General features: G+C 41.0%; 1 protein-coding gene across 2 annotated transcripts; it reads left to right on the top strand.

Annotated features, from left to right (window-relative positions):
• Window positions 1-1,366: 1,366 nt before the first annotated feature.
• LOC109484746 (14-3-3-like protein) lies at window positions 1,367-9,617 on the top strand. Of its 2 annotated transcripts, none has more exons than XM_019788110.1 (4): window positions 1,367-1,450; window positions 7,699-7,784; window positions 8,355-8,528; window positions 8,965-9,617. In XM_019788110.1, the coding sequence occupies exons 2-4, from the start codon at window positions 7,734-7,736 to the stop codon at window positions 9,484-9,486; spliced, it is 747 nt and encodes a 248-aa protein (XP_019643669.1). In that variant the 5' UTR covers window positions 1,367-1,450; window positions 7,699-7,733; the 3' UTR covers window positions 9,487-9,617. The 2 variants fall into 2 exon arrangements, with proteins under 2 accessions (XP_019643669.1, XP_019643670.1); XM_019788111.1 differs by lacking the exon at window positions 1,367-1,450 and adding an exon at window positions 4,963-5,175.
• The last annotated feature ends 1,267 nt before the right edge of the window (window positions 9,618-10,884 follow it).

Genomic DNA, 10,884 nt, shown 5'->3' with positions numbered 1-10,884 from the left:
CAGCCGCTTCTGAAGCCTGGTGGAGGCTAACACTGCAAATTCTCTCTGCAATATAATACAGTTGCAGAATTGCTAGCGGGACCTACACTGTATAACGTTATTTGGCCAGGAAAAACATCCTTTCATCTCACTCATTTTTTCTGAGAAGCCGCTGGAATAAAATTACACAGTTCAGTGGCGACCCTTCGCATACTGATCACGCCCTCTCCTATCCTCCAAGCAGAGGTTTGGGCTTCGCGGTCGGCTTATTTTGACGCGTTTCAGGCGTTTTCATCAGGCTTTCTTTGTTTAAACTGGATCGAGATGGTTTTTTTTTACCCCATTTCATGCAATGGTAGCCTCTACCAGGCTTCGGTAGACGGCTGGAAAGAGTAGAAATTGGCCAGAGATAACATGCCGGGGGAGTTGGTCTGCAAGAGAGTACAATTCGGGTCGCGGCAAATTGTACTCTCCAGCAGACCAACTCCCCGGCATGTTATCTCTCTATTTGACCGATTTCTACTCTTTCCAGCTGCCTCCCGAAGCCTGGTAGAGGCTATGCAATGGTAACTGTCTGGCAAATGGTTAATGCGTGGCCAATTTGATACTGTCTTCAGCGCAGCCGCCAAAAGATCTGCTAGGAGATTAGACCTCTCCCTAAATAATTCTGCAGTCGGTTCCCAAGTACAGCCATGCGTGCAGCTAGTCTTGTTGCATGATGAGTCCAACAGACACATTCCGCACAACCATTACCTGTGACCCCACCAAGTGATTGCTTCGGGGGGATGAGGGACCGCTCATTTTAATCTCCAAACAGATGTTTCGGTGGCAGCAAAATGCAGTATCAAATTGGCCAGGCAGTACTCATTGGCCAGTATCCATTTGCCACCCAAATTTTGCAGCCACCGAAACATCTGCTAGGAGATTACGTTCTTTGACTTCGTAAATAAATGCAAAAATATATAAACAAATACCGAATATAAAAGTAACAACTTGAAAGTCCTATATCATACATATCACAGTCCGCAAATCTCCATCAACATAAATTCCAAAACGTTAGGTTTCTATAGTCTAATTATATAAACAATAAGCTATTCGATAACACATGTATTATGTTTCCATACACTTATGCTGGGGTTACAATTACCATACGGGGCTTTTGGGGACGAAATACTGCATAAAAGACAACATACAAAACACTGAAAAGCTTTAAACAATAATTATGGGCATTACTTCTGTATATTCTTGATATGAATTGTTAATTTCTCGTTCATACAAACAGCCCGGCCGGGCCCCGGTTTGGAAATGTGACCTAAGCATAATTAATATATGCTGTACACCTATATACTGATATGCCCCCGACCCCCCTCCATGAACAGTGAACCGCCCCGAAACGGGTTTTACTCCCACCCAGTGACCTTAAGGTCTTCACGCTCCCGGCTACTGTGTAAATCCAGGCAAGCGACAAAAGGTGAGTTTTCGCCAAAATTTCGCGTTTTCCGTCCACGTTTCTTGGCGAAAATGCGTCGTTTTTGTACCACCGATGTTTGGATTTCCTCGAATGGCAAATTTGACGGTTCTGACAGGCTCCCGTCATCCTGCGTTTGTGTGTTGTGCTGCCAAATTTTCGGTTACACCCAAAATGTTCCCGCTCGAACATGAAAACCGCACCGCACAAAACGCCCTTTCTATGATGGTAAAATTATCACGTAACGCCACAAGCGTCCGTTTTCCTAGTAGAATTCTAAAACAACGGAGAAATTTGGGGTGGGAGGTAGTACTAGTGATATCAGCGTCGCTTTCAATAATGAATTCTTAATTCGGGTTGTCGAGCAAATACAAAAGACAGCGACACAAAGAATTGTGCGGAAGGCCATATTTCTAGATCTCTGGGACAGCTAGGGTTTGCTAAAACGATTACGTAGAAAACACTCTTATATTTCAGAGGCTGATTTCAGTACGCTGAACAAGTAATAGAATAGAGATTTTATCGTCTTTATATTTCCACAAATGACGATTTTCTGACGTTTTGCGCGAAATAATGACAATGATAGTAGCAGTAGTCTGTCATTTCCGGATGATTTGACTGCAGTTCATTGACCTCCGCAAGGGGGCATATAAAGAATACATGAATAAACTTACCACTTACCACCTACTTACATTATAATGAATTATATTCGTTCTTTCGTACATTTTCCGAGGCCTAGCTTGCCTTCATTTTCCTCGAACATACTGTGTTGAACGATGTGTAAAATTTGTGCAAAAATTTAACTGCAAGAATATGTATATCCCTGACACTATCATTGTCATTGTTGAAATTTTGCCGCGGTTTTAAAGCTTTAATCAGCCTCTACTAATTTATAGTATAGCATTCCAGCTTTATCAAATTCTATTTCTAACAAGCAAAACTGCAGACGAACGTTCCCCAAACAAGTAGTAGTAGTAGAATGGTTTATTTAGAAGACTCAAACATTATACACAATACACTCTGACAACAGACTCACAGACAACCTTACTGGATGACTGAATTGCTCTATCTGTGTATCTGAAATATCGTTAAAATATGCTGTTAAAAGGTATTATTGTTAAAACATTATTGATTACTTATTGCTAAAATTTATATTAATTATAAATATTCCTCAGCTTTAAACACTACGCAAGCACGATTATACGCACATTCGGAAACGTAAACTACCCCCCCTCCCCCCCAATATAAACCATGCATAATTCCGTCTATAACGCGATTTGTGCGAATGAAATTCATTACCCTAAAGAACGCAACGACAGCATATGATTATCCTTGGTTTATATTCAATTCAATTCAATCTTTATTCAAGCTACTCGAAGACAATATTCTCGGTCTGAATTACGGTTCTGACTATTCAATGGTCTGAAGACCCATTGTATTACATTCAATCTTAATGATCTATAATAGGCAACGTTGAATTACTAGTATATGATCTAGTGATTCTTCTATATCTAGCCCAGCAAAAATATTACATTTCTGCTTTTCCCTGTCCTCGTTTACTCTCCAAGCAGAGGTTAGGTTTTTGGCTTATCTTTGGCGTGTTTTTAGATTTTTTATTGGGGTTTCTTATTTGCACTTTTTCATTTTCATTTATTTATTTATCCAGGTGATACATATCGCCTTGTCGGCGTTTTTCAATGATACCTGGGGGGTAAACCCCAACATAGTAAAATACAAAGTAACTGAGGATAAAATACAATAATAAATAAGAAGAAAATAATCACTATATACAAGTGTGCAATGAAACATAAGGTAACATAAAGAATCCAACCAAACATAAATAAGTTAATTAAAGCGAAAGGAATTTGCATATCAATGGAACTTATCTCACAAACATAAAACAAACAAAATCATATTAACTGGTAAGGAAAATCATCATGTTTGTAAATCACTCAAAATATTTTTACGTTGGGTCGGTGCAGAAAAAAGAAACCCTGATAAGAGAAAGCCTTAAAACACGCCAAAAATAAGCCCAAACCCAAACCTCTGCTTGGAGAGTAGTCCTCATTTTGCTCAACTGTACGCTATGCCGGCCCTTATAATCCAATACAACTATTTATACATGATTTGCATGATCTAGCGATTTTTCTGTATGCTGTGAGCCCAGCAAAAATATATGCCTTTTCTACTATTCCCAGTCCTCATTATGCTCAACTGTGCACTATTCACTATTGATCATGATATGCCGGCCCTTATAATCCAATACCCGGGTCGTTACGGAACGGTTAATATGATTATGCAAACCGCACGCATAGAAAATCGATTGATATTAGTTTCATGTCAAATAATAAATGTTCGTATCTCCGAGTACCCTTTGGAATCTCCTTGTAGAGAATATCATGCATGCTTCAAACAGACACATGTATATGTATGTAATGGATACGTATATATACGCCTCCGTACGACGTAGATGATACAAAAATTTGACCTATACAAGGGGCGCTGCCATGTACGTCGGTAAATTTGAAGAAACTGCCCACAGATACATTGTGGTATATACATGAAGAGAGAAGAAAAACAGCCAATTCATTCATAATTTCTGTAATCCAACTTCAGGTATATACCAGGTGTTATTGAAGTGTTCGATCGAGCAGTGTTTTTTTCCTCCAACTATTGTGGAACTCACATTGACACAAATACAGCCTCCTCACTAGATAGCCTTTTTTAAGGACGATTGCTGTTAGATCGATGTACAAATGTTAGATGTGACAGGTCATTCAGTACATATTATATACCCAGCTGCTGCCGTGCTGCACGCTTGCGAAGCTCGTGTGTTACGACGAAGGGCGGTTATACAGATCACAGATTATTCGTATTCAGCAGAGCGGCCATGTTAATAGCTATGTCATAATGTAGTAACGGCAGTTGTCGACAAACAACACTGTGATATATGGGAGGGCACTTATCGCCATTTCTGGCACGACGTTTCTGCCTAGCCTCCAGAGCATGCCAAAAACTGGGGGTTTGGGGGTCTTCATGGTCTTTGGCATCTTTTATGTGCTATTTCCTGATTGCATATAGACAACATAGCCGGCCTGGTTGAATTACCCCCGTTTTTAGAACTGGGCTGATCAGAAAACAGCCGAAGGCCACCAAACCCCCAGTTCTATAGCCTGCTACGGAGGCTAGTTTCTGCCCTTTTTACCTTTGCCCCGTTCCAAAAAAAAAAAAGCAATGAACGAAGAAAAATACACAAAAAATGTGCTAGAAACTCCACCATTTTGATATATGGGAGGGCACATGATCGCCATTTGTGGCACGACCCTTCTTGATTTTAACTCCATGTGGCTTAAACCTTTGCCCTGCTCTAAAAAAGCAATGAATGTAGAAAAATACCAACAAAAAACGTGCTAAAAACTCCGCCATTTTTTTTATCTGTCAATCAGATGACGTTTCAGTATTTTTGAATGAATAATTCATCCGATCGGAGCAGGTGATACCACAATAGCGGCGGCCCCACATGGAAATAAAGGTTAATAAATTATTAACGCAGCCCTTTGCTACGATATTCTCTCCCTGCATTGTTGTTTTCCTCAGTCTGTGTATGGGACCTTTCCGGTTATACTAAATAGACCCTTGTGTTGTCTTAGTAGTGTCTGGATTTGGATCGAAAGTGACAACCGTACAACCTGACAGAGACGAGAGAAAAACGTTACGTTTCGCTACATGTGAGTGCCTTAATGTTAAATTTATTGTTCGTCTGCTGAATATGATTTTTAGTGGGGGAGGGGGGTGTGCGTCTTGCCCTGTGTTTGCTATACGTTACATTCTTTCTGGGTACGTGATTCGGAGTCATCTTAATTGTTTTGTTTTCGCTTCATTTGACTAGATATAAACGACACAATAAGCCAAAATGTAGAATTTGGTAGTGCCGATATACATGCAATGGCTAATACAAGCACTCAGGAAGTGTACACATAAAATAACCTTAATTGTTTTGTTTCCGCTTCATTTTACTCGATCAGAATACCACAGTATTATATATTAGCCAAAATGTAGTACATGTAGTACAGATATGCATGAAAGGGTTGTTCCAACCATTCAGAATTCTAGAAAGTGTACACATAAAATAGCCTGATCCCCAGTGACCAATATCATGATCTACATTTCTCATGAACGCGTTATGACTAGATTCGTTACCAGTGATTTTCATTTTTTGACCTGATTCGCAGCACTGAAAATCCATCGTTGTCCTAGATTTCTGCATCCGCCATTTTTTACAGCAGTGGAATTAATTGTGTTCACTAAAATGGTATACAGCTTAGCATGGTATAGGAAAGTAGTAATTTATAGTTCTGTATAAATTTATAATATCTAACATTAAATAGCTTAACTCTGTTTTGTTGTTACCTGGACGTTACCCATGTGACATTGTTTTGTGTTGTAATTTTTATTTTATGTCTACGTAGTGGTGACGTGAATATAAGCATATTGCTTGAGTGCGTTATACCACTATGTATTGTATTATTTGCACGTTGAAATGTTAAAAAGGGGGAGGGGTGCGATGTGGTGGCTCGTCTTATGTATATTTGCAGAGCTCTTAAAATTCTATACCTACCAGCTGTAAACAACACGTTCCATACACCGTCACAGCCGTATTGAAGGGTTAGGCCATACCAAGTAATTTCTATGGATGACGTCCGCACACGCATTGATTTTGGCCTGTTCCCAGAAACTTGCTTTTTTTTCTTCCGCCCTTCTTGTTTTTTTTTTCACTCTCGCGCATTAGACTAAAAGTATGACAAGGCTTTTGGGCTGATAACGGATTGATGATTTACTATTTGTTTTTGTATTAGAGCTTTTTGGTTTGATTTGTAATCCGTGACCCCGCCCTCACCCTCGACCTTGTTGAAAAGCGGTCATATGTATGTACCGAACAAGCTTTCGAGTTTAAATAAAGGCTTACTACTACTACTACTGGATTTAGGGTCTCCAGAGGACGTCATCCATAAAAAATTCTTGTCGGGGACTTATAATGTTTATCTGGCTCCATATCTGGCACACGCCCATACTGACCTTTAACCATATATACGTCATAATACACCTTACTCTTAACTCATTCATCATGCATATCGTGTATCCTTACTGGATGTTTAAGAAAAGGATATAAAATTTTCCTTCTGGGTTTTTGATTGCATTGCTTGGCCTAGCCTCCGTAGCAGGCTTATAGAACCCATGATTAGCCCAGTTCAAAAAACGGCTATGTTGTCTATATGCAATCAGAAAATAGCACATAAAAGATCCAAAACCCACAGTTTTCGGCATGCCTATGGAGGCTATGCTTGGCCGGTGAACCGAATTGAAGCGTAGCGAACCATATTTTGTACGTAGGACCTAGCCTCTACCAGGCTTCAGAAGTGGCTGGAAATAGAAATCGGCCGTAAAGAATATGAATTTTCCATCTGGAGTTTTGTTTGCATTGCTTGCTTGGTGAATCGAATCGAAGCGTAACGAACCATGTTTTTTTACGCTGGACCTAGCCTCTACCAGGCTTCAGAAGCGACTGGAAATATTAGAAATTGGCCGAAAAGAATTAATATGAATTTATTTCTGGATTTGTATTTGTATTGCGTGGTCGGTGAACCGAATCGAAGCGTAGGGAACCAATTTTTATTATTATTATTTATTATTTTTTATTTTATGACGATTTACCACATTTGTGGGAAGATTGACATAACAGGTGACTATCACCTAGGACGCAGGACCTAGCCTCTACCAGGCTTCGGGAGCGGCTGGAAAAAGTAGAAATTGGCCAAATAGGCAGATGGATAACATGCCGGGGGAGTTGGTCCTCTCGGGAGCGGCAAACTGTACTCTTTGGCGGACCAACTCCCCCTGCATGTTATCTGTCTATTTGTCCAATTTCTACACTTCCAACCGCTCCTGAAGCCTAGTAGAGGCTATGTATGACCGAATTGGTTATACTTTGCTTTGATCCACACATCAATGTACACGGGGGCAAAACCGGCCCCATCTGCGTTGTAGCATAAAATGGTTCTTCAGTACCAAGGAGAGGGTAGCATGTGTGTCACCGCTGACGTTATAATGATTGTAATTTGCATACCCAGCTATCATCTTAGCCGGTACGATTATGTTAGTGTGTTTAATCCAACATGACACAAGTCATATAAAGGGCCTGCAGCTGTATACATTCACACCTATCTGTTGTTGTTGTTATTTTTTTTTTGTAGTTGTGTATCGCTGACAACAAAGAAAAGAAGAAAAAATGGCAGAATCGGCGAGCGAACAGAGACAAAGCCTGGTGGAGCGGGCAAAGGTGCGTACATGCATGTAAAGAAACTATTCCCAAATCCTATAACTGTACTACTGTGTTACCATTATTGTTTTGCTTGCATTGCCTTTGTTATACATATCCATAATGACGATCCTTTCCCATGATCATTCTGTCATTGAATATATCTTTGTTAGTGGTGCCGCTGACATAATCTCTACGCTTAAGCATGGCATCACTGTCGTTGTTTTTCGCAAAAAAAAATCACCGCGAATTCATGACTCCCACTGAATATGCGTATCCAATATGGGAGTAATATAATGCATATTACCCCCACACACCATTAAAGTTCTGGGTGGATCTTTATGAGTTTATGGTATATTATTCCATGGTTTACAAAAGAGAAGTCAAACACTCAGACATACTTTTAGACATGCTATAGTTTTAAACAATTACCTTTTATCATGTAGATTTTGAAATTATTTTGTACTCTGTTTCAATGTCTTTTTTAATCTTATTATTGTTATTATCTTGTCATTTGCAATTAGCCTTCGGGCATGAATTTGCAATAAACTTATTATTTATGATATAATTATATAATTATTACTACTCCAGTTGGCAGAGCAGGCAGAGCAGTACGAGGACATGGCGAGGTGGATGAAGGAGGTTGTGGAGCTGGACGTGGTTCTGACAGAAGAGGAGCGGAACCTTCTCTCCGTGGCCTACAAGAACATGCTGGGCGCGCGCCGGTCCGCGTGGAGGGTCATCGGGTCCTCAGAACTCAAACAGGTAATCAGCAAAGAGTCACCCTAATCAGCAATCTACAGAACTTTGTAGACTCTATCTTTGATGTACACAACATGTCTGAACAATTCTTATGTAACATTTTACTTAGAGGATCACCCGATGTACACTGTAACATTTTGACAATCACCCAAACTTACGTTATTGATACTAAACGGTTTGTATTAGATTAACTCCTACATAGCCTACAAAACACGTTCTTCCTTACCATTTATTGATACATTCCCACCCATGTGCTGTTCTCTGTCGTTTTTTGTCATGTATCTTGTCACTGTATACTTTCTATGTTTGGTGGTAAGGTCAAAATTAGCTATAGCTAGAGTATCTCACCACCATGTCCTGTATTATCCAACATGGCCTAATATTGATTTTATTCGTGTACCTGTAATGCCATTGGAAATAAACTCTGAATCTGATTCAGGTGGAGTCCGGCGCCGAGGAATCCGACAGCAAGAAGAAAGCCGTGAAGTGGCTGCGAGAGAAAGTGGTAACGGAGATGAAGGAGATGTGCGGCAACGTCTTGGCCCTCCTCGACAAGTACCTCATCCCGCGGGTCGACAAGCCGGAGAGCGAAGTCTTCTACCAGAAGATGAAGGGAGACTACTTCCGCTACCTGACCGAGATCAGCGAGGGAGACGAGAGAGAAGACATGGCGTCGAAGGCGAAAGACGCGTACGAGAAGGCTCACGAAAAGGCCGCCCAGTTGCCCACCACCAACCCGGTTCGCTTGGGCCTGGCGCTAAACTTTTCCGTGTTCCACTACGAGATTCGGAACAACCCCGACGAGGCTTGCCGGCTGGCGAAGGAGGCCTTCGACGAGGCTTGTAAAGACTTAGACCAAGTAAAGGAGGAATCTTACAAGGACTCAACCCTGATCATGCAGCTTCTGCGGGACAACCTCACACTCTGGACCAGCGAGAGTGAAGATCAACTAGAAGACTAGATCCAGGCCCCCCTCCCCACATGTCCAGCTTTTGGCATTGACGTAAACCTATCTTACACAGTAAGGCCACACCGACTATTTTATGGATGACATCCTCTGAAGACCCCCAAACTAGTGCGCGCGGGCGAATAAAAAAAATCCGGCCAAAAATAAAAATTCTACTAAACCACAGGGATACAAAGCTGATATTGTGAATTTGCTGTAGTACTTGCGGCACTGTACGTATGTACTGAGATCTTGAGTCGTGGAGCTTCGGTAGCCTGGGTGCCCGGCTCCATATTGTCGCTAACTACCATGGACTACCCAGGCTTAGAGCCAGTCCAGAGCCTCGGTGGACGTGGTTTTTTTCTTCTTCTTCTTCTTCTTGTTTTTTTTTTTTACAACAGGCGAAAATCAATGCGCGCGCGGATGTCATCCATAGAATTAAGTCGGTGTGGCCTAATGCCTCTTGTTTGGGGGGTGGGAAACCTTCTTTAAATAGCTGTTTGATGACCGCATCTTTTTTCCAGAAGCAACATTCCGAACACTACATGTGCATCATATCATCGCCATAGCTTACTTAAGCTGTCCCTCAACACAGTTCTATAAGTCCTGAGGCAGTATTTAAATTGTACTACCTTGGGTCCACTTTGATAACAAAATCTACTTTCGTTGTCTGTATCGATTAGTGTTATCACCAATCTTAAGTTAAGCTTGTCGATAGTTATCTGTGTTCGTTATCACCATTTAGACCTATAATTATCCATACTAAATTATTTATACCAGAAGCGGCCACCCTGCCAGTTCTCAAGTAAACTACTGGCATGGATACTATCAGTAGAAATACTTCAAAAGTTGTGCTCGAAAATGAAGCTAAAACATAGTCCATATGGTGTTGGGGGTTACAAAAAAGAAAAAAAAAATCATGGAACAGTGAAGCTAACAAATTATGCCAAACGGAAAGAGATTCTACCAAAATACGAATTGTGTCCTGAAAAAAAATGTCATAGATGTGTAGTTAATTGTTTTATAGGTAGCCTGTGTTACGCAACATCCAACTGTCAGTATACATACATGTATATGAGCTCCTCCCCTGCAGTTACGCAAGCGGGCCGCTAGGAGCGTGATTTTAGCCAGGCCAATTTTACGGTGTACGTAGCCTCTACCAGGCTTCGGAGGTGGGTATGCGGCAAATGTATTCCTATAGCGGACCAACTCCCCTGGCATGTTATTTGCCTATTTCTACGGTTTCAGCCGCATCCGAAGCCTGGTAGAGGCTAAGGGTACTAGTCTGGCTTTGCCCATAGTATAGATCTCTACTTTTGTAATAGCCTCTACCAGGCACCGCGGATCGCTGGAAAAATAGTAGAAATTGGCCGAAATAAAGGAATAGTATACCAGAGAAGATCCAGGGCCATA

The sequence above is a fragment of the Branchiostoma belcheri genome, unplaced genomic scaffold (genome assembly GCF_001625305.1).
Source record: "Branchiostoma belcheri isolate BF01 breed outbred unplaced genomic scaffold, Haploidv18h27 scaffold7, whole genome shotgun sequence".
Lineage (NCBI taxonomy): Eukaryota > Metazoa > Chordata > Leptocardii > Amphioxiformes > Branchiostomatidae > Branchiostoma > Branchiostoma belcheri.
Note: the sequence above shows the minus strand (reverse complement) of the source record. Positions and strands in the feature narration are given on the sequence as shown.

Coding starts and splice junctions, on each gene's coding strand:
- LOC109484746 (XM_019788110.1), top strand. CDS start 7,734: ATGGCAGAATCGGCGAGCGAACAGAGACAAAGCCTGGTGGAGCGGGCA. Junction 7,785..8,354: donor GCCTGGTGGAGCGGGCAAAG/GTGCGTACATGC, acceptor TTACTACTCCAG/TTGGCAGAGCAGGCAGAGCA. Junction 8,529..8,964: donor GGTCCTCAGAACTCAAACAG/GTAATCAGCAAA, acceptor AATCTGATTCAG/GTGGAGTCCGGCGCCGAGGA.